General features: G+C 49.3%; 2 protein-coding genes across 5 annotated transcripts in view; both read left to right on the top strand.

Annotated features, from left to right (window-relative positions):
- The window catches only part of LOC135241658 (Golgi apparatus protein 1-like), a 55,570-nt gene extending 47,767 nt beyond the window's left edge, over positions 1-7,803 (top strand). Inside the window, exons 23-27 of one of the 2 annotated variants that reach the window (XR_010326076.1) lie at positions 294-401; positions 817-937; positions 1,124-1,230; positions 3,269-4,541; positions 4,574-7,803. Coding sequence is in view for 1 of the 2 variants with exons in the window: in XM_064312213.1 (XP_064168283.1) it covers positions 294-401; positions 817-937; positions 1,124-1,230; positions 3,269-3,436 (504 nt within the window). In the remaining variant the exon portion in view is untranslated. Of the gene's footprint in view, positions 1-293; positions 402-816; positions 938-1,123; positions 1,231-3,268 lie in introns of both variants that reach the window. The other variant, XM_064312213.1, reaches the window with a different exon arrangement.
- A 781-nt stretch (positions 7,804-8,584) lies between these two features.
- Positions 8,585-22,921, top strand: pdpr (pyruvate dehydrogenase phosphatase regulatory subunit). Of its 3 annotated transcripts, none has more exons than XM_064312217.1 (18): positions 8,585-8,769; positions 10,294-10,573; positions 10,781-10,914; positions 11,265-11,346; positions 11,688-11,851; positions 11,988-12,109; positions 12,271-12,388; positions 12,903-13,052; positions 16,112-16,304; positions 17,015-17,139; positions 18,837-18,992; positions 19,243-19,376; positions 19,655-19,803; positions 20,603-20,715; positions 20,867-20,961; positions 21,319-21,408; positions 21,672-21,854; positions 22,434-22,921. In XM_064312217.1, the coding sequence occupies exons 2-18, from the start codon at positions 10,305-10,307 to the stop codon at positions 22,836-22,838; spliced, it is 2,682 nt and encodes an 893-aa protein (XP_064168287.1). In that variant the 5' UTR covers positions 8,585-8,769; positions 10,294-10,304; the 3' UTR covers positions 22,839-22,921. The 3 variants fall into 3 exon arrangements, with proteins under 3 accessions (XP_064168287.1, XP_064168284.1, XP_064168285.1); XM_064312214.1 differs by lacking the exon at positions 8,585-8,769 and adding an exon at positions 9,336-9,667; XM_064312215.1 differs by lacking the exon at positions 8,585-8,769 and adding an exon at positions 9,336-9,754.
- The last annotated feature ends 3,535 nt before the right edge of the window (positions 22,922-26,456 follow it).

Genomic DNA, 26,456 nt, shown 5'->3' with positions numbered 1-26,456 from the left:
ATTGCAGGTTAAGTACCTTGCTCAGGGGTCCAACGGTAGCGTCCTAGCCGGGACTCGAACCTGCGAGACGGCACGTCAGAAATCAGCGTTTGTTCACGGTGGCTCAGCTGGCTCGGCCCCGTCGGAGCAGTCGGGGGTAAACGGTTAGCGCCCCTCACGCGGCTGATGATAAGGCACCGGCGGCCTTGGCCTAGTTTCGGTCGTGCGCTCTGAGGAACAGGAAGCTCTCTCTCTCTCTCTCTCGCGGTCGCCTGACATCGATTTTTCCCGCCGCCGGTCCGTTTTTTCGCCAGATCTCCCGGCTGTGCGCCGAAGAGGTGGCGGCCCAGGAGCAGACGGGCCAGGTGGAGGAGTGTCTCAAGGTCAACCTGCTCAAGATCAAGCACGACACCTGCAAGAAGGTACGCCGTCCATCCTGATTGGACCGCTCGAGCGCTGTCACTCATACTGAGTTCAGTGAGGGGGGCCGGCCCGCTTTCCTGCCGATGATCTCGGATCAGTTTTTATCGATATTCCTAATCTTGATCTACACCACGGCTGCCCAGCCCTGTTCCTGGAGATCTGCCATCCTGCAGGTTTTCATTTCAACCCTAATTTGGCTCACCTGTTTCTACGAATTAGCAGCTCAGTGAGAGCTCTAGCTGTTGAATGAGGTGTGCTTTCTTACGGTTGGAGTGTAAACCTGCAGGACGGTGGATCTCCAGGAAGAGGATTGAGCAGCTCTGACCTACACGACTGATGAAGTTGAATCAGGGTCAGGGCTTTGGGGATAATCCATCTAAACCTCGAGACTTGCTGTGCCTGTGTCCCCCGCAGGAGGTGCTCAACATGCTGAAGGAGAGTAAGGCCGATATTTTTGTGGACCCCGTCCTGCACACTGCCTGCGCCTTGGACATCAAACACCACTGCGCTGCCATCCCCCCTGGCCGGGGCCGTCGTGAGTACCCCACCTCCCGAACGCAGCGACCCAACTCTGGACGGGGCAGAGAGGGGGTGCCCTCCAATACTGCCCAGAGTCCTGCTGCAGCTGGGCCAACTGCCGAACATTCGGCAAGTTCCTGCTCTCTTTGAGTGTTTGTGACGGGCCCTGACTGTACCTGTGCCCCCCCCCTCTCTCTTTCAGAGATGTCCTGTCTGATGGAGGCACTTGCAGACAAGAGGGTACGTCTGCAGCCAGAGTGTAAGAAGAGGCTGCAGGATCGCATCGACATGTGGAGCTATGCAGCCAAGGTGAACTTCTGAACACTCGCACACATCACGCTCGCGGGTGTAGAGCTGTCTGTGTTCCTTCAGCCTGTCTGTGTTCCCCCAGGCTGTCTGTGTTCCCCCAGGCTGTCTGTGTTCCCCCAGGCTGTCTGTGTTCCCCCTGCCTGTCTGTGTTCCCCCTGCCTGTCTGTGTTCCCCCTGCCTGTCTGTGTTCCCCCAGCCTGTCTGTGTTCCTTTAGCCTGTCTGTGTTCCCCCTGCCTGTCTGTGTTCCCCCAGCCTGTCTGTGTTCCTTCAGCCTGTCTGTGTTCCCCCTGCCTGTCTGTGTTCCTTCAGCCTGTCTCTGTTCCTTCAGCCTGTCTGTGTTCCTTCAGCCTGTCTGTGTTCCCTCAGCCTGTCTGTGTTCCTTCAGCCTGTCTGTGTTCCTTCAGCCTGTCTGTGTTCCCCCTGCCTGTCTGTGTTCCTTCAGCCTGTCTGTGTTCCTTCAGCCTGTCTGTGTTCCTTCAGCCTGTCTGTGTTCCCTCAGCCTGTCTGTGTTCCTTTATCGTGTCTGTGTTCCCCCAGCCTGTCTGTGTTCCCTCCGCCTGTCTGTGTTCCCTCCGCCTGTCTGTGTTCCCTCCGCCTGTCTGTGTTCCTTTAGCCTGTCTGTGTTCCTTCAGCCTGTCTGTGTTCCCTCTGCCTGTCTGTGTTCCCCCTGTCTGTGTTCCTTCAGCCTGTCTGTGTTCCCTCAGCCTGTCTGTGTTCCCTCAGCCTGTCTGTGTTCCTTCAGCCTGTCTGTGTTCCTTCAGCCTGTCTGTGTTCCCTCAGCCTGTCTGTGTTCCTTCAGCCTGTCTGTGTTCCTTCAGCCTGTCTGTGTTCCCTCCGCCTGTCTGTGTTCCCCCTGTCTGTGTTCCCCCAGCCTGTCTGTGTTCCTCCAGCCTGTCTGTATTCCCCCTGCCTGTCTGTGTTCCCCCCTGCCTGTCTGTGTTCCCCCAGCCTGTCTGTGTTCCCCCTGCCTGTCTGTGTTCCCTCAGCCTGTCTGTGTTCCTTCAGCCTGTCTGTGTTCCCTCAGCCTGTCTGTGTTCCCTCAGCCTGTCTGTGTTCCCTCAGCCTGTCTGTGTTCCCTCAGCCTGTCTGTGTTCCTTCAGCCTGTCTGTATTCCCCCAGTCCTTTTCATACCCCTGAGTTATCCGCTCGGCCCGTTGGCCGAACGGTCTGTTTGTGAACCTGCTAACGCTAATGAGCTTTTACAGGCTGCAGTAAATTTCATCACATGAATTGAATTTGAAATGCTCCATTATCTGGAGTGGCTTGCATAGTGGGTCCAAGTGGATACTCTCATAATTTAAACACTGAGCTCGCAGTGCCTTAACCAAGATTGGCTTCTAATGATCATCAAATTCTTATCTGCCTGTATTACCGTTTTATGAAGTGCAATTCTTGCATAATATTGCCCCTTTGTGTATGTAATGCAACTGGATGCCTGCGATTGTTTTATTGTCTGTGTTGGTACCTATCGACTTGGACCAGACATGATTATCTTAGTGGGTCTTGGTGGAAGATGATGTGTAAATAGAGGATCACTGTGATGCTCCACTGACCTTATCTAAAGACACAAAGTTCTTACTGTTTCCTGTGTCTCTGCTGCTTTCGTGAAACCACAAATTTCACTGGAATAGATCTTTAATTGATTCGGCTACATTACATTACATTTATTTGGCAGCTTTTATCCAAAGCAACGTGCAATAAGTACGTACCAAAGGTCATTGGATTATGACAAAACACAGGTCCGATTTGCTACAGTACTGATTATGTAACTCTTATCCATAGCCAGGAACATCAAGTCCAGTTCACACAGTAAGCATTAGCTAATTCAGACAAGTTATGATTAGAAGTAGAATGAGCCATGACAAGATATGATAGACCTACAGTATAAAGATAATGATACAAGTGCAATATAAAGAAGTGCTGGCTGAACAGCAACAGCCAGGTAATTTTGAGATTTTCGGTGTGGGAATTGAAGGCCTCCCAGGACTGTCTGCCTGTGAGCTGCTGGTAACGAGCATTTTGACGTCTGTCCCCCAGGTGGCGCCAGCTGAAGGGTTCTCAGACCTGGCCATGCAAGTGATGTCTTCGCCCTCCAAGAACTACATCCTGTTCATGATTGCGCTGGGGGTGAGCATCCTCTTCCTGGTGGGTCTCCTCTGCGGTCGCATCACCAAGCGTGTGACACGGGAACTCAAAGACAGGTAGAGGGTGGTGTGAGCACCAAAAAAACCAGTCCCGCTCGGACGGCCCGACAACCCCCCTCCTCCTCCCTCCTCTTGCCCCCTAATACCCCAGCTTGGCCCAAACACCACACCCCAGCCTCCTCAGCTTCTCTCTTGCCCAGATTCGGAGGGGGCAGGGGGGTGGGGGGTGGGCGGCGGGGAGGGGGGTAGGGGGCTGCCACACAAGCTACATATCGCCATGCCATCCCAGGGCCATATTGGAATTCCTGTGTTCCCCACTGACCCCCCCACACGCACCCCATCCATATTCCTAAATAGGACCACCCTCTCAATGCAAGCATTAGACCCCTCCTAGCCTAAGCCTCAAGGGAAGGATGCTCCCTCCCTTGTCCCTTAGGGAACTCTGTGGTGAAGTGCTGCCTCGTGCGTTCAAGTCCTCCATTGTGCAAATCCGAATCACTCCAGTCAACCGACATTGACTTGACAGTGCAAGCGCAGTACCCAAGGATATTGTATTTATTTCACAGGTCTTTTTGTTCTAGAACTGGCTGTTCCCATTTTGCTTTCTATGCGAAGTACGTTCGTCGGGGGGGAGGGGGGTGTTGGGTGGGGGGTGGGAGGGTGTTTAAGGGCAGGGTTCATTTTCATAAAACAGTGCATCTGTTGTACCCCCCCATCTTTTTATTTTTTATCTTGTGGAGCGCCATTTAAGTGGGCCCACCCAAGGACTTGGGGTTCTGGGGGAGGCCTGAAAGAGTTCTTGTTTTGATTTTTCTTTGAAAGATTCGCTATGCCTGCCTTTTTTTTTTTTTTTAATTATTTTTTTGTGTTGCAATTTTTTTTTTTTTTTTTTTAATCACGATTGATCTAAAGGAAGGGGGTGTAGCAGATATTTGTACACCCTACTGATCGCCAGGGGACTGCCAGGTGTTACAGAAGTGTGACCATTCTCATCTGAGCCAATAGGAATCTGCCGAAAGGGGGCGTGACCCTTAGGAAACGGCGGTGGCCCAGCGCGCAGTAGGCCTGCTCGTACGCGATCAGGCGAGAGATCAGCTAGCCCGGTTCCACGCTGCTCTTCCTCGGCGGGACCGCAGAGAGGCCGGGGTGGGTCGCTGTCGTTTGGCGTTTCTGCCCGCGCTCGAGTTGCAGCGTAAAGCTCGGGGCCTTCGGGAAAACTCCGGGAGGCTCCCAAAAACAGCCCCGTGTCGTGCACTGCGGTGGAAGGGGGGGCGTTTCCCGTTATAGTAGTCCTCCTGGCGCTAAGGAGAGCTGTGACAGAAAAGGGGGGGTGGGTGGTGGGGGGGAGGGGGGGGGTGCCAAGATGAGACACGGGGGAGCGGAGCTGCTCTGGCTTCCTACCGCAGACGGGACAGAACCCAATATTACCCACGCCCCTCTCCTGTGCTGCGAGTGGGCGACGAGCTGACCTGGAACCAGGCTGAAAATGTTGTTTGTTGCAGTTTGCGATTTGCATCAGACTGTGTATAAAAAAAAAAAGAAATAAAAAAAAAAAAAAAGTGAATCCGTTACAGAATGGCACACTGGAACACTGCTTTTAATGGCTCCATCTGTCAGTCAGGCCGTTAGCAGACGCTGAACGGATAGCGATGGCTAGCGCAGGGCTAACGGGCTAACGGGCTGGCAGAGCCTGAGTCTGATGAGGACCACGTCCAGGCCCTCCACACCTCGGTACAGAGAGCGGTCCGTTTTTTTCCTCCGCCGAGCCTGCATGGACATGTGTTATGGCTATTGTTGCTTTTGTTTTGTTTTGTTTTTTTCCCCCCGCAGAATGGCAAGGAACACTGTTAAAAGAACCACAAATTTTGTTTCAAAAAAGAAAAAAGAAAAAAAAGTCAACTGAATTTTGGTATATGTGCATCTTAGAAGTACTTTTTGAATGCTAACAGAATCATTGCACATTTTCTATTTTGGTTTTTTATATGTATTTTGTTTGGTCATAGCCTTATTTATTGTTTACTAATGATTGGGTCTGAGTTTTTTATTTTTTAAGTTCCTGTTGAAATGTATGCTCTCTTTTTGCCTTTACTCCCATTTTGTCTGTGAACATCTCTTCTGTTGGGCTGTTGGGGGCAACAGAGGGTGGCAGTTCTGCTCATTTCAAGGGGCTGGTGACGCTCCTGGGGTATTCTGGTTAGTGGGTTGAATGAGGGTTTTTCAGTCTTGGTCTTGAGGAGAGGGGCAATTGTGCAGGCCTTTTAAATAAAGACGTACGTAGTACTTGAGCACACAGGCTTATTTGGACGCGGGTAAGCCAACGAACACACTCATTAAGCAGTCGTGGGGTTGAAGTGAAAGCTAACTGCAGGGGCGCGCTGGTCCCCTCCACCAGATCAGTCCGGATGTGCGGGTCTGTCCGCGCAGAGGTTGTTGCTGTCCTGCTCATATCTTCGGTTGGCACTTTTTTGTTTTTTTTATTTTTGTTTTGTTCGTACAGTCCCGGCATTAAGGCTTTAATTACAGACGCGCGCACATTTTGTGTTTCCTGTGCGGGTACGGGTGGTTTCCATGGTTACTTATCCGTGCCGTCAGGGTGCGTTAGAAACGGTGAGCGTCTCCTTCGCGCGCTCCCCGCCCGTCCCCTCTAGCCCCTCTGCTCGTCAGAGACCGAGCCAGAGGTGGACCGCAGATCGGCAAGTACGGTGGACCCAGCGTGTTTTTCATGGAAAGAGATGAAAACTCACCGACCTACTTGCGTGCCCAACTTCAACAGCTGCGGCGACAGATTCTCCAGACCCGTAATGTCTGCTGGAGGCATGGCTGCATTTGGTGGACTGATATCACCTTGGACCTCTGGAACCGTAGGACTAAAAAAGAAAAATAAATAAAAATCCCACAGTATTGTTGGAATTTGTAAATGTTAAGAATTTTTGTATAGTCCAAACGAGCTGATGGAGCCATTTCAGTTTGGGTTTATCTCCAGCCTTGCCTTGTGATGAAGTCGCTTGTAGTAATCATATCGGTGAACCGTGCAAAGATTGTCAGCGTGTATATAGCTACACAAAATTTTCATCGGGGAAGGATCCATTGAGCCAAGCAAAAGGGGGTTTGTATTTTGAGATGGTGTATACAAATTTGACTTATGTTTGAATCATGAATGTCTATTGCATATATATTACTCCCAGTGCAACTCAGATCCTGTTGCTATAATAGGTCTTTTGTTTCTCTCCCCCCAATCTGTTGTGCCTATTATCTTGGATAACATACATTTTCAATGGGTAACCTCCTGAAACATTATTTCTGTACACAATCAAACCAACTTGTAATGCCTATGCTGTTGGACCATTGTCAGCCACTGGCCAATTCTGTTGTCGCACTGGATTGTGCAAAGGACTGGAGTTTCATGAGTAAGCAAGGGATTTTTTTTTTTTTTTTTCATTTGATGTTTTGTTTCTGATGCTTGTATCTTCGATTTGTCAATCCAATTGTATATACAACATACTGGGCCACTGTCACACTCACCAGTGTTACAGCAATTGCAAAAAATTGCTGTTTTTTTTTTTTTTTTTAAACACAGTAAATGGGACATTTTGTTAAATTTTTTTTTTTGCTCCATTTTAAGAAACGTATTTTTTCGCTGTGTTCTGGGCTTCCTAGTCAGCAGACCATCCAACCCTGTACACCCGTTCTGCCGCGCTGTCTGACTCTGACCTTTTCAGTTGCTCAAAACCGCAAGGACTTCGAATCCTTTCCCTTCGTTACGCCTCTGTGCCACAACCTGGGACCACCAGCCAGCCATGACAGTTTGGGACACGGTCCTCTTATTTGACAAAAAATGCCCCCCGCTCCCCCCTCCCCCTTGCTGACAGGCTAGCAGGAGCCCCTGATCTCCCTTGACACACACACACACACACTAACAAGGCATCGATTTGAAGGGGGCTGTTTAATTTGTGGGCAGTGTCACCTCGCGCTCAAGGGTTGGTGGCAGCACTGTTGGACTGAAGGGAAAAGGCTTAAAAGAAGACTCTTTAAAAACCAGGAGCCAAAGTGGGAAAACTCATCATTGCTTTAAACCAGTCCTCCACAGCATCCAGTACCATTGGGACATTCTGCAAATCAGTAGTTACTGTCTTTGTCCATTTAAAGTGAGATTTCCTCAAGTAAAAATTGAAATGATTAATAATGATAATAATAATGATAATTATAATAATAAAATCTGTTTTGTAATTATTTTTTTTCCTGTGTATAAAGTCATGGATGATGTGCTATTCTTTTTGCTCTCTGATAATGCCATGAAATATTGAGATGTAACAGATTAACATTGTGCATTTTTTTTCTTTTTCTTAAATGTTTTTTTTTTTTGTTTTGTTTTCTGTACAGATGAAATTGGACAATTTATTAATAAAAACAGTCTGCAGGTTTTCACAACTTGGTCCCCAGCTGATCCTTACTCCCCACAATAACTGTTGCAGAATTGTTTACAGCTAATATCATAAATGGCAACATGTTGTGATTAATATACACTTTACCTCACTACATTATACAATGTGTTATATGTAGTGATGCCTAGGAAAAACTTAATTCATAGAGCCAGACAAATTGCTTTGTGTGGAAATTTAGGATTAACACACATTTTCCTAGTTGCACGCTCAAGACGTACCAAAAAACCCATCTCGTTGGTGTTTAACCTATGATCTAACTATTTTAAAACTCTGTTTAAAAAATAAAAAAAGATCCCCAGTTCAGCATTTTACTCCAAAGTATAACCGATAATTATATTTCTTAGCGAGACCATAACTTTGACGGAGCGTTAATAAATGAACGAAAATGAAAACCACGAATGATGGTGAGCTTCTGTCCATTTAACCAGTTGTCGCACATTTCCCCAAATTGCTTAGTAAGGTAGAAATTAAAGGATTTATTTCTACCCAGTCGTTTATCATTTTTTTCGTGGATTTTGCAGAATTGGAGCAGGGGTGTAAAGACTGCAATGTACAACACACAGTCCACCAGGACGCATACTCCCTTAGTATGCGGAAGATGCGCATCTGGCTATCTATACACGCACGCCCTTAAACACTGTGATAGGAGAACTATGTTTTACGCTATAGTGGGAGAATTGGCAAATTGCTAAGAAATGGTAGACATCTAGAATGTAGGCCTACGCACATTTTCCACAATTGCACTGGATTATTTAGAACACGTGAGTGCTGGCTGAACGGTGATTTCAGCATCATCCCTGAACGACGTCGCGACGTGGGAGTACACTGGAGTGACCTCAAATACCCAGAATCTTATGAAAACTTTCCTCTGGTCTCGTTTTCTTGTATTCTCTCCTTCCCACTACTGGTTTTCGTGTGACGTGTTCAAAAGGAATCAAAGAAAGGAAGCAAGGTAAGGAAACGAGGGCATTTTAAAGAATCCAACAATGCAGACTGCAGCAATAGTCGGTGTCTAATTAGCTATTTTCTAAATCTCACGGGCTTTAAGTAAACTGGCTTTTCTCATGTCGACTGCGGTTAAAGGTAAAGGTAATGCAAATAGTTGGTTTCCCTAATTTAACGTGAAGCCTCCAGCCTTTCACACTCTCTTCTTGGTATCTAACAATTTTATTATTTCTTCTGTTTTGTAAAATAAAACTAGTATTTTAGAATCAAAATAGTTTTAACTAATGATAATGTAGAACGTTATTCTTACACCACATCGCTGTCCTTTTTCCTACATTCGTGAAGCTCAATTTCCCATTGCATTTAATTGCCACGCAGGCGCAGCGCGATGCTGTCGTTTTGAAAACGTGTTTTGGAGTGTAAACTTCAACGAAAATCTACGCTTTTATTGGATACTTCAGTGTTGCCGTACCGTCTATGGTGATAACTAGAGGAGACGATTACGAAAGTCTATGGTGTGGTGTGAACAACATTGGCCTTCTCCCATTGGTTAGAAACGCAAACGGAAGCTCTCAACCCGGAGCAACTTGTACACGTAAAATTGTAGTTCTTTGGAGGTTACGTTGAACGAGTGAATCGGTTCCGTTTGTCGGCTGCAAAGATCGTGTGTCCCGAGCGCTAGGGCTTCACGCGAGGTTCGGGGATTAAATACGACCCGTAGGCCGTACGAAAAAGAAACGACATTCAAGTGCCTTTTTGTTGTTGTACCGAGCGAGTGCAAGAGCTACTACCTCAGTGCCTACCACAATATTGTTTACAGGAAACATTAGTGACATATGTGTCGGAAAAGCTGCGACGCTGAGGGGGCGTGGGGAGACGACCACCAGTGATCTCTCAAACGTTAGGTAAAGAAAGCAAGTTGATTTGAGACAACCACAAATGTTTGAAGGTGGCGTTCACAAATTGAAGGGCGTAGAAGGAGGACAGGGAAGGTATGATCCCAGAAGAACGGCCGTTATATTGCGGTCATGGCTCCGGGAACAACAGGCTGTGTGTTGTTGATAAATAAGGAAAAGAGTATATTATTTGACAATTATTTGTTATACGTACACATTGGCATATCGTTGATTCGTTTGGTATAGGCTGTCATTAGCCTTTCGGGGAACAAACTGTTAATTCCTAACTTGTCTTTAACATGAACGGGCTCCAGTGTCTGAAACCGCAGGCTTCATGGGATCTTGGAATCAGCCTTTGTCGGTTAACTCGTCTCTATTCACCGCGTCTCTAGTTATGATATTACACAATTTTCTTTCATATGTAGCGATCGCTGATATATTTTGTTCGGTGTATTATTATTATTTCTAGCCGAAGTACTTCAGTTTTTAATGTTTTGGAGACCCACTTGACTTCATATGTTTATAAACATAGTTTTACGTTTTCTTTTATGAATGTGTGTGCTATAGGTTCGCACCAAGTGACATGTTTAGCGGCATTTATGGCAGTAAAGTTTGGTGTTTTCCATGTCTTTCAGGAGGTAGAGTTATGCGCTGCTGTGTACGGAGCTCCGGGGCCCTGTCCCCTGCCCTGCTCCGTCAAGTCGTCTCTAATTCTGGGTGTTGGGGGGCGGTACCGGGTCGACATGTCCTGTGGCTCTCTCCAAGGAACCTGGGCACGGCTGGAGAACCGCATGTCACCCCTCTACCCAGCCAGGCCCGTGTAGTGATCTGTGGTGGGGGGATCGTGGGGACCTCAGTGGCCTACCACCTCGCCAAGCTTGGCTGGACGGAGATAGTACTGCTGGAGCAGGGAAGGTTAGAAATCCGAGAGATCTGAACACTGTTTGGAAGAACGGCTTCTACGTACAGCCCACAGAGAAGACATGATGCACTTCTCTCATAGGGCTTTTGAAAAAATTGATACTGCATGTGCAACCAGCGGGTTACAGAAGCCGATGCTGTTGGTTTGCGTGTGCCGTGGTCCTTCTGTGGTGACGCTCTGTGGCGTTGTGTTTACGGCAGGCTTGGCGCGGGCACGACTCGGCTGTGCGCGGGTATCATCAGCGTGGCCAAGTCCATCTCCATCGAGAGCAAGATGGCCGATTACTCCAACTCCCTGTACGAGCGCCTGGAGGAGGAGACTGGCGTCAAGACAGGTGGGTAGCCTTTGTGCTGTCAAAAACACCATCAGCTTCTGGGCTGACTGTTTTTTCAAACTCTGAATATATTGGTAACAATTTCAGTAAGCCTGTTGCTTGTATTTTATGTTTGATTACTTTATTTGAAACTCACCGGCTGGCTTTGCAAGATGTATGTTTTTCAGTGCTGGACTTTTGTCCGTTTAAGTGAAGAGCAATATGCAGAATGATTCTGAGGTTGTTTTCCTGCGTGTGGTTTTTGGAATAAATAAAAACTCTGTAGCCATCGGGAATGTGTGAGTTTCCGCTTTGAGTGGCCTGAGCTGAACCAGTTTTCGGGCAGAAGGCTTACAGTGCTCTGTTTGCAGGTTATGTGAAGACTGGCTCTCTGTGTCTGGCCCAGAATCAAGACCGCTTCCTCTCCCTAAAACGCCTGGCCTCCCGCCTCAAGTGAGCACAGTGTCTTCTTTTACACCCGTGTCCCATCACATCCCTGTACAGTCTTTACACCCCTGTCCCATCACATCCCTGTACAGTCTTTACACCCCTGTCCCATCACATCCCTGCACAGTTTTTACACCCCTGTCCCATCACATCCCTGCACAGTTTCTCCATTTACACACCTGTCCCATCAGATCTCTGCACTTTTTGCTGGGTTGCTTTTGATTTGCTTTAATCTAGAGTCTTGTGTATGGGTCGTGGTTTAGCGCTTCATTCCCGTGTTTAATAGACAGGGCCCGTGTGCGCACTGGTGCTGAACGCCTCCTGTCTCTTCTCTCCCTGCTGTTCAGAGTGCTGGGCATCACCTGCAACGTCATCAAGCCCAAAGAGGTGGCCAGGCTGCACCCGCTGGTGAACATCCACGACCTGGCGGGGGCGCTGCATCTCCCCGGGGACGCCATGGTGTCGCCGCCCGACGTTAACCACGCCCTGGCTGTGGCAGCCGCCAGTCACGGTGTGTGCAGGTCACATGACATGTTGGAACTCAGCGGTGGCGCTGTGGGGTTATTGCGTGTTCGTTGGCCTTGCGTGTGCATCTGTCCCTGTTGACCGAGTGACTAGCGTTGGCTTTCTCTCCTGCCTGCTTCCAGGGGTGCAGATCCATGAGCGCACGACTGTCAATCACGTGCTGGTGGACCAGGGCTGCGTCACGGCTGTGGAGACGGATCGGGGCGCCATCGACTGCCAGTACTTCATCAACTGCGCTGGGCAGGTGAGTGTGAGCGGCTGATCTTCATCTGACAGTTACTCCAGCGTGGGCTGAATGTAATCGGTTGTGCAATACTCTGTGTAATTATTTTTTATTTTGGCAGGACAGATAAACCGTGGGTAAAGGTGTGCAGATGTGTGAACAGTAACTGTGTGTGTTGTCAGTGGGCGTACGAGCTGGGCCAGGCCAGTGAAGTGAAGATCTCTGTGCCCCTTCACGGCTGTGAGCATTTCTACCTCCTCACCAAGCCCCTGCAGCAGCCCCTACCAGCCAGCACTCCAGGTGAGAGCTGCAGCCATCTGCTATAACCCCCACCTCCAAACCCGTCCCCCTCCAAGCCCCCCCCAGCAGCAGCCCCTCCCAGCCCACACTCCTGGTGAGAGCTGCAGCCGTCTGCTGTACCCCACCCGCCCCCTCCCACCAAACCTCACCTCACCCCCAGCTGGAGCGAGGGAGATTCTGTGCTACTGCCAGAAATGTAACCGTACAGCAAGAAAATTATTCTGCACTTTCACAAAAGTGTCAGCAATGGTTTCTGTTTAAGGGCCCAGAATAAATCTGCTCGGGGGATAATGGGCGGATAAATCTCTCTCCGTGTGGTGCAGGAAGACTCAGTAATGATTAATGTACCGGGTGCTCTTAGGACACAAGAATTTTTCTCCTGTGCATAGGCACGATATTCAGTATGGAAAAGGAAGTTGCGGTTTTTGATTGTAACACTAATTCCTTAGTTCTGTGTGTAATGGGCTCTCCTCAGGGTCTGTGTGTGAGTGTTTTGGTTCTGTTCTGGCCGCAGTGGTGATGGACATGGACGGCAGGATCTACGTGCGGGCCTGGCAGGGGGGTGTCCTGTCTGGGGGTTTTGAGAAGAACCCCAAACCCATCTTCACGGAGGGCCGGAACCAGCTGGAGATCCAGAACATGCAGGAGGACTGGGACCACTTCGGTGAGTTCCGCCGCTGATGGGACGCGGGTGGCGACGGCAGGAGACGTGGAAAACACGCCTGATCGTTCAAATCTACATTTCCATCGAATAGTGAAAATGAAGACATGACTTGTCTTTGAGCCACGGTGACTGTATTTTTTGAACTTTCTGTCATGTTAAAAACAATTCAGTATGCAGTTAACTGTTCAGTATACAATTAAGAATACGCATGTACTTTTTTTTTGTGGTATGCAAACATTGTGAAAAATATTTTTACAATGTGTATTGTCATATGAATATTCTATATTCCCCCAAGTCATATATTATGATGTATATTATTCAGTACTATTAGTACTCATCTTGATATTCCCAAGGTCATGTTGTATCTGATTTAAGTTACTGTGGAGGAATGCACGTGACACAAGTTATTGTTGAGCCGGTGTTGTTCAGAGAAAACGGAAACAGGGTATGCGAGAGGCTCAGGTTGTTTGGGTGCAGCTGACTTCCTGAAGGAGCTGCTGGCAGCTTTTCAGAATAGACTTGAGAGCGTGTGATTGATGTGGTGGGTCTGTCTGAAGTCCCTGTTCTTCTGTGGTGAGGGAGCGGTAGTATCTATCCCCAACGGCAGCATGTGCCTCGGTGTGTGGTGTCATGAACGTGTGCACCTGTTGTTCCGCTCAATTAAGTTGAGGAGCGTGCGAGTCTTAGTGCTGTCGCCATGGCAGTGTGTCACTTTGACTTCCATTGGCATTTACTGCACACATAAACTGTATACGTGTATATATATATACATACAGGCTCTGCGTCGAAATGAGCACCTTCTAAATGTTCACTGGACATTTCATAATGAATGAGCTGGGTAATAGTTAAGGTCAATGACACTCATGGTGGTGGATTCCTAATGAGATAAGAGTTAAACATTGCAGAAATATTTCAAAGTCTTTCTGAGCCTTGAAGTTGATGACATGTTTAGGTCAAAGGGGAATCCACTGAGAAAATGCACACGTGTGTAATCACGCACGCGCGCGCACACACACGCACACACAGACACGCACACACTCAGAAATTAACTTGTGAGACTCATGTTACAGCAAACGCTGTGTGTGTTTTTATTTTTTCCCTGTGAGATGGCATTATGCTTGTGTAGCCTTGGGAAGCTACAGTCCTGTTAGATTCAAAGCCCAGTGGAAGAAGTAGATTTCCTGGCTTTTAGCGATTCAGGTTCAAGTGTGCTTGGAAGCTGAGGTGTCCCTGGATGCGTTTTTCTGTGGATTTGGGTTGCGTTGGGTGATTTGTAAAAAATTAGTTTTATGTGCAGCCCCCTCACTGCTTGTGTGAGTGGGCGGTAGGGGGCGGGGCTGTGCACAAGTGCGTGGAGCCTAGCCGTGAAGTGCCTTTGTGGGGCTGGCACTTCCCTGTCGTGTGGGTGCTGGAGTCTCTGTGTTATCCACTCCGTACTCCCACACGCTGACAAACGCTCTACTTCCAGCTTGTGTTGCAAACATACTGCAACACTGATGCTAAAAGCTGAGATATTTGTCATTGGGAGTATTACATTACATTACATTACATTACAGGCATTTGGCAGACGCTCTTATCCAGAGCGACGTACAACAAAGTGTATAACCATAACCAGGAACAAGTATGACGAAACCCCTAGAGAGAAGTACCGGTCCAAGTACGGGAACACCGCATAGTTCAACTGGACCCTGGTGGTTAAACTGATTAACACTAACAACGAGAACGGCAACAACGCAATCTATGGAAAAATAAAAATAAATAAAGATACAAGTAGTCGTTAAGACTGGCGCATCAACTAAGTCACTATTGACATAACATGTAATTTTTAATATGTATGTTAATAATAACACTGAGCTTTTTTCGTCTGATGGATTAGGTTCAAGTCTGCAGTGCAGCATTACCTTTTTTTTTTTTTTTTTTACTTTTTAAAGAAATCAATATTTAATTTAAATCATAATTAGGTGTGTCTGCGAGCCGCGCTCAGGCCTTGCGTTAACCCTTTGCTGCTCAGGCCGCTGCGGTTTATTTTTAACTGACCTTTTTCGTTTCTCGTCGCATTTTGTTTACCGCGAGCCTCTCGCGCGAATACAGCAGAGCGCTCTTTATCTGAGACCATGAATGGGATGTCAGGAGTCTCTCTCGCCATTCAGAATATCGGCATAATTGGTAACACGGAGGAATTTTCCAGATAAAGGCTGATTGACAGCGGTGTGTATTCCCCACTGCACAGGCAAATGCCTTTTCTGTTTACTGAAAGCGCTCTGCTCTCGTGATAAAATCTCATGACGCATTTTTCAATTATACATTTTTATATTACTTTGCGCACTTGCAACTAATAATATCCATGCCTGTCTGTTTTGCATTCTTGCTGCCTCTGTACACAATAGATTACTGTATGCATTTAGTTGTCCATTGACTCTGTGTAAGTAAACATTTAGATGAGTGCCTATTTGCAGCTTCAATTTCCCCTTTTTATTTTTATGGTTTTTATCTAAATTTTGGTGCAGTATTGGCTCAGTTTTTGCAGCTCTAGTTCGTACTTGCTCGTGCAGGCTTGTCTGTGCCCACGCACTGGGGGACGAGCTTTTCTGCTCTGATTCCCTGCTGCGTCTCATTTTTTCTCAGCTCAGATGTGTGTTTTATGAGTGCAGACGGTGTGACGCTGTGCCCTGCTGCGTGTAACCGGGCGTGTGTGTGTGTGTGTGTGTGTGTCCGCTGTGCCCTGCTGTGTGTAACTGGGCTGTGTGTGTGTGTGTGTGTGTGTGTCCGCTGTGCCCTGCTGTGTGTAACTGGGCTGTGTGTGTGTGTGTCCACTGTGCCCTGCTGCGTGTAATTGGGTGTGTGTGTGTGTGTGTGTGTGTGTGTGTGCGCGCGTGTGTGCGTGTCCGTCCGTGTCTGCTGTCGCTGTGCCCTGCGTGTACCTGGGCATGCGTGTGTGTGTGTGTGCGCGCGCGTGTCCGTCCGTGTCCCTCCGTGTCCACCGTCACTGTGCCCTGCGTGTAACTTGTGTGCCCGCTGTGCCCTGCGTGTAACTTCGCGTGTGCCCGCTGTGCCCGCAGAGCCCATGCTCAGTGCCCTCCTGCGCCGCATGCCCAGCCTGGAGTCCTGCGAGATCCAGCAGCTGGTGAACTGCCCCGAGTCCTTCACCCCCGACATGCGCTGCCTCATGGGGGAGACGCCCGGCGTCAGCGGCTACTTCGTCCTGGCCGGGATGAACTCCTCCGGCCTCTCCTTCGCTGGGGGCGCCGGAAAGTGAGTCCGCCACGTGTGTGTCTGTGTCTGTGTCTGTGTCTGTGTCTGTGTCTGTGTGTGTGTGTCTGTGTGTGTGTGTGTGTGTGTGTGTGTGAGCGTGAGCGTGTGTGCGTGTGTGTGTGCGTGTGTGCGTGTGAGCATGTGTGTGTGTGTGTGAGCGTGGTGGTGTTGTGAGTGTGTGTGTGTGTGTGTTGTGTGAGACCGTGTGTGTGTGGTGTGTGTGCTGTGTGTGTGGTGTGCTGTGCTGTGTGTGTGTGAGGTGTGTGGTGTGTGTGTGTTGTGAGCTGTGTGTTGGGCCTGTGTGTCTGTGCTGTGTCGGTCTGTGTCTGTGTTGTGTCTGTGTCTGTGCCTGTGTGTCTGTCATGTCTCGTCGTGTCTTGTCTGTGTGCTGTTGTCGTTGCGTGTGTCGTGTGTGTCGTGTATGCGTGTCGTGTGTCTGTGTCTGTGTGCGTGTGTCTGTGTGTGTGCGTGTAGGGTACTGTCATTGTACATAACAAAGTACTTGACCTGATATGCTTCAGCTTATGTCCCCGTGCGTAAAAGGACACTACGTTAAAACGGAAAGCTGCAGCAGGTCGCTCTGGATAAGGAAGGCTGATAAATGGCTAATGTGTGAAAGGGGAAGTATGTGCGGTTGCCCAACCCAGGCTCGGGCAGGTCTGTGAGCCGGGCCTCTCACTCTCTCTCTCTCTCTCTCTCTCTGACCCCAGGTATCTGGCCGAGTGGATGACCTTCGGCTACCCCTCGGGGAACGTGTGGCCCCTGGAAATCAAGCGCTTTGGCAACCTGCAGAGCAGCCGAACGTTCCTGCGCCACCGCGTCATGGAGGTCATGCGTGAGTGCTGGCCGCCAGGGGGGCGGGGCTTGGAGAGGGGCTAGCCAAGGTCAATGCTGTGTGGGTGGGGGGGGTGGTCGGCGCTGTCAATCACCCGAGTGTCATGGCAAATTATCGCACGCGTGCGTCTGATGTTTCCATGGGGTGGAAAGCAACACCCTCCTTCCCCCTTGTCACTTGATATCTTTGTTTCAGCTGTGAACGAAGAAGTGCATGAGATTTTCCTGAGCCCTGCGGCAGAAAAAGTTTCCTTTTATTTAATTTTCTGCAGTATGGTATTTCTTTTCTTTTTTTAAAAGCTTAACACACAAAGTTGATTATATCCCCAAGTTATTGTCCTAAATAGACAACATACAAATTGTCTGTTGTAGTATATTCCATTCTGAATATTTACGGAATCTATAATTAAAACTGGAATCAAAGTGGAACATGCAAATACATCCCTTGAAGATATCCAGATTCACAGTTTGGTGTAAATTTAGTGGATTAGAAAGACAGACGTTCTGACTCATTCTTTCATTAGACATCCTTGGCACTTGTCTCAAAGTGTCAGACATTTTTCTCTAGTCCTGTCCAAATTCTGGATCAAAAACCCTCTTCTCAATCTGGCCATCTAATGATGTCCCACTTTAATTGGCTAAATTAGTCCCTCATACTCAACTGATATGTGGGAGGAAGTATTTTGGCACAAATTACTTCCGAGTTTTATCCTTTATTAAAAAATGTGGAGTAGTTCTTGAAAGGCACTCCATAATGGAGTTCATCACTCCCATTATCGTTACTCCTTTTATAGTAAAAGCACCGCAGAATTGTTTTGCTATTGGAAAAGATGGCTCTGTGCCAGTTGTCTACCTGTACCGACGTACAGCCTAAATCAAGGTACTCCTTCCCCCTGGGCTATGGAAGAATTCTTTTGATTAAGTTCAGTCTTCCTGAGTAGGTGCCTTCTAATTCAATTTAATCTAAATGTGTCTTTTAACCAAATGAGTGTGCCGGTGGTAATGATATTCCAAGGAGTCAATTTACAGTTAATTGCATCCCCTGAAAGGTATTTCACAAATCAGCATCTAATAAATCCACCTGACTCCGGATTTGCTTCTGTGCTTTCACTCATCCTGGAAGCTGGTGAAGGTTTTTAACGTGATTGTATGTGTGTGTGTTTTGTGTTTGTGTATGTGTTGGGTATGTGCTTGCTTGTGTGCGTGCATGTGTGGTGTGCGTGTGTGCACGTGCGTGTGTGTGCATGTGTGCACGTGTGTGCGCGCATGTATGCGCGTGTGTGTATGTACGTGGGTGTGTGTGTGTGTATGCACATGCGTGTGTATGTGTGCGTGTGCGTGCGTGTGTGTATGCACATGCGTGTGTATGTGCGTGTGCGTGTGTGTGTATGTGCGTGTGCGTGTGTGTACGCGTGTGTGTGTGTGTGCGTGTGCGTGTGCATGTGCGCGTGTGTGTGTGTGCGTGTGTGTGTGTATGCACATGCGTGTGCGTGTGTGCGTGCGTGTGTATGTGTATGCACATGCGTGTGTATGTGCGTGTGTGTGTGTGTATGCACATGCGTGTATGTGTGTGTGTGCGTGTGTGCGTGCGTGTGTGTGTGTGTATGCACATGCGTGTGTATGTGCGTGTGCGTGTGTGTGTGTGTGTGCGTGTGTGTGTGTGCGTGGTGTGTACACATGGATGTGTGTCCCACGCAGCCCTGCTGTATGAGCTGAAGGTGCCGCGCTGGGACTTCCAGACTGGCCGGCAGCTGCGCACGAGCCCCCTCTACGACCGGCTGGACACGCAGGGCGCTCGCTGGATGGAGAAGCACGGCTTCGAGAGGGCCAAGTACTTCGTCCCGCACGGAAAGGGTGAGAACACACCCCTGTTCCTGAGGGGGGGGGGTCATCAGTGCTCCAAATAAAACATCCCCATCCCACTTTCAGCTATGACCGTCTGGAAATGTTAACCAGATATTTAACCTCAACAATAAGCTGGAAATGTAATCACCTTGGTCAGAAACCTAAAACTTTAAGACCACAGAAACAATTCATTTTAAAGCGATCTCTTTATCGCAATATTAAGTTGGTTCTCATAAAACCTGGTCCTCTGTGTCCACAGATCTTCTGGCTCTGGATCAGAGTAAAACCTTCTACAAGCCTGACTGGTTTGATATTGTGGGCTCTGAAGTGAAGTGCTGCAAGGAGGCGGTGTGCATCATTGACATGTCCTCCTTTACCAAGTTCGAGCTGAGCGTGAGTGCCGTCTTTACCCCCTTAGGCCCAGACAGCGAGGGCCGGCAGGATGCGGTAGGCCGGGAGCCGCTGAGCCCCTGTAATCAGGGTAGGGGTCTGCCCGATTGCTCGCGCGTCCCGTCAGACACTGTGGAACACTCCTCGTGTTCCAGCGCATGTTTGGGGTTTGATGGGGTTTGATGGGGTTTGATGGGGTTTGATGGGGTTTGATGGGGGAGATGAGCTGTTCCTGCTCTCCGTGTTTCTGACCCCCCCTCGCCCCCTCTCCGGCCTCTCAGTCCACAGGGGACCAGGCCCTGGAGCTGCTGCAGCTCCTGTGCTCCAACGACCTGGACGTGCCGGTGGGGTCCATCGTGCACACGGGCATGCTGAACGAGAGGGGGGGCTACGAGAACGACTGCAGCGTCGTCCGCATCAGCAAGAACAGGTGAGCCGCGCGGAGAGACCAGGGAGCTGGGCTGACGCTGTTCGCTGGATCAGCCGTTTGAATGAAATGCCGCAGGCACTGTGACCCCCGCAGTGGCACCGGACCTGGGTTGAGTAGCCTTGCAGGTCAGGGATGAGTCACCTTGCAGACACAGTGGCCTTACAGGACCTGGGTTGAGTAGTCTTGCAGGTCAGGGATGAGTCACCCTGCAGACACAGTGGCCTTACAGGACCTGGGTTGAGTAGCCTTGCAGGTCGGGGATGAGTCACCCTGCAGGCACAGTGGCCTTGCAGGACCTGGGTTGAGTAGCCTTGCAGGTCGGGGATGAGTCACCCTGCAGGCACGGTGGCCTTACAGGACCTGGGTTGAGTAGTCTTGCAGGTCGGGGATGAGTCACCCTGCAGGCACAGTGGCCTTACAGGACCTGGGTTGAATAGCCTTGCAGGTCGGGGATGAGTCACCCTGCAGGCACAGTGGCCTTGCAGGACCAGGGTTGAGTGGCCCTGGTGTAGGATATGCTGATTTTGAAACTGGACTGAAGGGATGCAGAGCAGGTCTTGGCTGCTGTTGTTCGCTGTTTGAATGGAAAGTGTGTTTAAATTAAATGCCGCAGTGACACAGGACCCTGTTTGAGTCGCCCTGGTGTAGGACATGGTGATTTTGAGGAGGGGTTTATGGGACATTGCCGTGCCCAGTCAGGGCCAGTATGCTGAGTTGCAGAGACAGAAGGGGAGGAGGTGAAATCCTGGACCCTTTGGGCTTTTCTGGGTCTTTAATTTGAACCGTTCCTCTCGTCCAGCTTCTTCATCATTTCTCCGACGGACCAGCAAGTGCACTGCTGGGCCTGGATAAAGAAGCACATGCCCAACGACCCCCACCTGCACCTGGAGGACGTCAGCTGGAAGTACACAGGTGAGATCGGGCGGGGCTGGTGTGTGGAGCCCCGGCTTCAGAAGGTGTCCTTCCTAATGTAATTACAATTGTTACAGTACTTCACACAAGACTACAGTTCCCATCCCTCTCTACCTCTCTCAGTGCTAACCTCCACCCTTTAACCCTGCAGCACTGAATCTGATTGGCCCGCGGGCGATGGACGTGCTCTCCGAGCTCTCGTACGTCTCCATGACCCCAGAACACTTTCCCTCTCTCTTCTGTAAGGTAAAGAGCATTTTCATTCCAGTTTACAGCTTGCTAAGTGTGAACAAAGACTTTGATCATATTCTTGTGGGGTTTTTTGCTGCAATATTGAAACATTTTGAGCTTTGGTGCCAGGTGGGAGATGTGATACTGAAACATTTCCCAGCCCTCTTCCTGGAAATGTGCCGTCCTGTAGGTTTTCACTCCAACCCTAACAAAGCACACCTCATTCAACGGGTAGAGGTCTTGCTGAGCTGCTAATTAGTAGAATCAGGTGTGCCAAATTCGGGTTGAAATGAAAACCTGCAGAACGTTAGATCTCCAGGAACAGGGCTAGGAACCAATGTGTTCCTGCAGTGACGGCTGTTGTTCCCACAGGAAATGAGCGTGGGGTACGCCAATGGGATCCGGGTCATGAGCATGACGCACACGGGGGAGCCTGGCTTCATGCTCTACGTCCCCATCGAGGTGAGGCCCCAAGCGGTGTGCTTAGCGTATCTGCTCTTCCTGCTCAGCTTGGCTTTTTATGGGCTTTTATGGAACGTGTGTGGACGTGCCTTTGCGTCATTCATCTCCGCGGCTGTAAGGCTCCTCTTGTTCTTGCTGTTTTTCTGAGTTGACCCTTGTGTTTGGTTTGAAAGGGCCTCGGTGTAGATCATTGACCAGGTGAAACTGAATCCCTCCTTCCCCCTCTCCCTCTCCCCCCCCCCCCGGCCGTCTGCCCCCTGCAGTACGCACTGCACGTATACAACGAGGTGATGTCCGTGGGACAGAAGTACGGCATCCGAAACGCGGGGTACTACGCCCTGCGCAGCCTGCGCATCGAGAAGTTCTTCGCCTTCTGGGGGCAGGACCTGGACACCTTCACCACCCCTCTGGAATGTGGGCGGGAGTTCAGGGTCAAATTTGACAAGGTGGGGCTGTCCGTGCATGCCTCACACTTCCTGTGAATGCTTTAAGGTTTTATGTGACATTCCTTCCCTGAAGTCTGAACGCCCCTAAAGACACTTATTTCTTTATTTTCTTTCTCTCTTTCTTCTTTCTCATTTTCTTTCTCCATCATTCTTTTCTCGCTCCCTCTCTCTCTACTTCTCCCTGTCCCTGTCCCTCTCTTTCCTCCCCTCTCCTCTTCTCTCTGTCCCTTCCTCCCCCTCTCTCTCCTCTCCCTGCCTACCCCCTTTCTCTCTCTCCCTCCTCCTCCCCCTTCTCTCTCCCTCCCCCCTCCCCCCTCTCCTCTCTCTCCCCCCCTCTCCCTCCTTGTCTCTCTCCCTCCCCCCTCCCTCCCTCTCTTTCTCTCTCTCTCTTCCCTCCCTCCCCCTCTCTCTCTCCCCCCTCCCCCTCCTCTCTCTCTCTCCCCTCTCTCCTCCCCCTCCCTCCCTCTCTTTCTCCTCTCTCCCCTCTCTCTCTCTCTCATCCTCCCTCTCCCCCTCTCTCTCTCCCCTCCCTCTCCCCCCCTCTCTCTTGCCCTCCATCCCCTCCTCCCCCCCTCTCAGGACACTAACTTCATAGGGCGCGAGGCCCTGCTGCGGCAGCGCCAGGAGGGGGTCCCGCGGCGCTTCATCATGCTGGTGCTGGAGGACCACGACACGGAGCTGGACCTGTGGCCCTGGTGGGGCGAGCCGGTGTACCGCAACGGGGAGCTGGTGGGCGTGACCACCAGCAGCGCCTTCAGCTACACGCTGGAGCGCCACGTGTGCCTGGGCTTCGTCTCGCCGCCCGGCGCGCCCGGCGCGCCCGGCGTGGTCACGCCCGACTTCATCACGCGCGGGGACTACGAGGTGGACATCGCCGGGCAGCGCTACCCGGCCAAGGCCAAGCTCTATCCCTTCAGCTCGCTCTTCACCCAGCAGCGCCGCCGCAAGGACGACATGGAGCTCAGCAACTTCCAGGGCAAGTGAGGGGCCGCGGGCCGAAGCCCCCCAGGGTGAGAGTCCTCACCCCCGCGCCCACCTCACCCCCCCTCACCGCCGCGCCCATCCACCCTCACCCCCACCCCACCTCCACCCCCGCGCCCATCCACCCTCACACCCCGCCCCTCACCCCCCCACCACCACCTCCACCCCCGGGGGCTCTACGCATCACGCTTGTACAATCCTCCCTCCTCGGTCTCTCTCCAAAGTGCAATATCCGCAAAGCCAAATCCACCCGGTCTGCTGCAGGCGGAGCACGGCGTGATTCCACTCGTTCAGCGTTTCTTTCGTGTTTCTCCCCGTCCCCCTGTCAGCGTGCCCCTTGACTTTTTGTCCGTTCCCCTATTTCTGTGTAGACCTCACCTCCCTGGACAGGTACATGGCTTCATCACTAGGAAACCTCCTAGAGATGTCGCTCCTGTGACCAGGGACTACAGTCCCTCAATAGCATCACCGAAAGCAAAGCCGGTGTGTTGCCGATGTCAGTCTAATGTCAGTCCCAAGATGGCGACAGTCCGCTTGTCTCCTGTTAAGAGGCGGTGAAGACGTTGAGTGATATTTACTGGCTGATGTTCAGAATTCTCTTTTCCAGTGTAAAAGTGCCCATTGACACGCTTAAATTTCTTGAACCTGTCAAGTTTCGTGAGGTTGAGGAATATGCTTGTTTGTTAAATTTGTTGAGTAACTTGTTTGAACTTTCTTCGACTTTGTGTGCTGTGGAGCTAAACGTGCTCTTTTCTGAACTTTACGCTCATTTGCAAACCCACACGAAATTAAAGTCAAAGCAAGGGAAGAGGGAACTTGCCTTTGGTGTAGTCGCTCTACTCTGAATACAGTTTGGATGTTTTTAGCTGCCCTTAGTGTATCGAACAAGAGAAGGCTTGTATATATAGCAGAGACGGCAGATAACTTGTTTTCACGATCTGTATGTGAAAACCAGTAAACCCACTCAGTAAACCCAACATATCTATCCACTCAGTGGACACAGTTTGGTTATAGAAAGTGCATTGAAGGAATCCGCATTCTTACAGAGTTAGGGTATCACCTCAAGATTGACTGAACCAATAGGACCGTAACTTCTGTCCTAGTATCCAGCCTACTCAACCAGAGCTTGTGTAGAGAGCAATCTTTAGTGATGATTTTAGGAGGTTTTAGAGCACACAACATCCAAGCAGTCAGTCCTCCAGGTTAAAGTTTTTATAATGGTGTGTGGAAGGTGTAAACTGCCAGTGTCTGACAGAATAGTGGGAGGTTGACAGTGAGTGTAATTGTGTGTGAAATCTATGAGACCTCCGCTCTTTTTGAGTGTTCTTGAGTGTTGACTCAGAAATCACTATTGATTGCGCCAAACTTTCTCAATATGGGAAACGGCAAAATTTGAGATTTCACGGTTTCTGTACCATTTCTCTCCTGTTTATTCACTCTGTTTTTCTCTGCGTAGGAGTGTCGGTGTAAAAAAAGATGACAGGTTAGGAAATGCATCTTTAAATAAAATTTATTTTTGTATAGTCTGATTTACAGCAGGAGGGGTGAGAATTTTGTACAGTTAGTGGCTCCTGTGTTTTGCAACTTATTCATATCAACTAGCTATTATTATTATCTTAAACACTGGGTACTCCCCTTCATAGTTTCTAAGAATGTTTCGTTGATGCAACCGTTTTTTTTATTTATCTTGTAACTGCAGTGCGCAGCTGTTTCATTTAAATGGCGAAATGCTTGGCTTTGCCTTGATTGTATAACGAAAACAGAGTTGTTTTGTCTTGTTGTGCATTTTGTGTTGCCCCGGCGTGAGATGGAGAGGTGGACTGCAGTTGCTGTCTGTCCTCGGAGCTTGGCGATACTGAACCTGAACAGAGCAAAACTGCACGATATGCGTGTGCTGGGCTGGGTCTCTGAGCGTGTAGTTGCGCGTGGAAGTGAAGGATTACCAGGATGACTTTATGACTGTGTAACAGAGTCCGAGTCATCGGTACACTTTGTGTACTGTGTACTTCGTGGGTGCACTGTAATGGCTGGTCTGATAAAACATGAAGGATGTATTCTGTGTGTGTGTGTATGTGTGTGTGATGGCTGAACTGTGGCAGCCGTCAGGGAGGAGCCGCACAATCCCTGAATTCTGGACAGGGCACCTGCAGCCAGGACGTTAGCCTGAATGGCTTCTTCAGACACCCAGCCGTACGAAATACTATATGACTGACAATCTGCTTATGAGATTTAAAAAGGCTTTGATATATTATTCATAGTTGTGCTTGTTTCCTATGGCCCAAGGTGCAAAATGTGCAAAAATGCGTTTACGCACAATATACTCCTGCAGATGGTAAAAATCGAAGACTGAACGTTATGTCTGAACTCCACTTGCTTTGTGCTTCTGTACTCGTGTGTGTGCTACGTAACACTGGGGCATGATGTCCAAGTTCCTCACTACATTTGTGTCGACTGTCTGCGTTTCTCTGTCACCTGGAGATCTTTTGTGCTTGGTGTCTGTTCGTGTCTGATTACGAGCACTCCACTGAGAAAATGTGTTGTCCTTCCTTTAATGTTATATACCGTTTCTGTCACGGTGCAAATTCACAATGCTGTCCAGGAATGAATTATGTCACGTTAAACGTAAAACGTTGAGTTTAATGCAAGGCTAAGAAGAAGAAGAAGAAGAAGAAGAAATAGTTGAATAGCACTTTTTCAAGCTGTGTGTGCACAATACTTCCCTGGGAGAATTTAACAGAAAAGGCAGTGCATTAAAAAGGATCAGCAATACGGAAAAGCATCTATGCATCATAGAAGATCGAACGGCTGGTCTGACCAGAACACTCCGTCAAAAAGAGAATTTCGTATTGTTACGTCGGTCTTGCTACTGTAACTCGTGCTCATATATTACACTGCTGAAATGACCAGCCTCCCGTCCACTGGACAAGCCCTTCCAGATCAGCCTCTATAAGAAGGTCTTGCTTGGTCATTCTTGGTGGTTTATTCAGCTTAAGTGGTTATATGCTCAGTTCTGTATTAAAAATGGCCACTGCTCCTTCTTTGGTCATGACATTGCCCTGGTCATCCTGAATTTCTCCAGAGCACTTATTTTCATTTGGGATGTAAATGCCGATTTTATGTTCATTTCCAATGCAGTGGTGGGCTAGGATGGTTCAAATGGCTGTGTCACTTTGTGTGTGTGTGTGTGTGTGTGTGTGTGTGGCATGTATGGCGCATGTTTGTGTGCGGCGTGTGTGTGCATTTCCATTTGTGTCCATTTGTGTGCACTTTAATCAGGAGTTTCTGGGCCTCGTGTTCAGGGGTGTTGAAATTTACTTGCGCATCTGCATCTGTTAATGATAGCAGATCTATTTGGATGTGTGTGATGTGCGCATGTTTGAGGCTGGCTCGCTCAGATAATCCATCTGTAAACGATCCGTCCATATCTCCATTCCAGAACACTCACCGTCGAACATCATCCACAGTACCCAGAACGCACTCATCATACAATACTATTCATACTAATACTATCGTACTGTAAACCAACTTCAAAACAAACACTTCCTACATGTGCTTATGGCAAATCTTAAGGCAGAGAAATCAGTCATGGTCCAGTCAGGATATTTTAACTGAATGGCTTTC

Source organism: Anguilla rostrata, chromosome 16 (assembly GCF_018555375.3).
Source record: "Anguilla rostrata isolate EN2019 chromosome 16, ASM1855537v3, whole genome shotgun sequence".
Lineage (NCBI taxonomy): Eukaryota > Metazoa > Chordata > Actinopteri > Anguilliformes > Anguillidae > Anguilla > Anguilla rostrata.
Note: the sequence above shows the minus strand (reverse complement) of the source record. Positions and strands in the feature narration are given on the sequence as shown.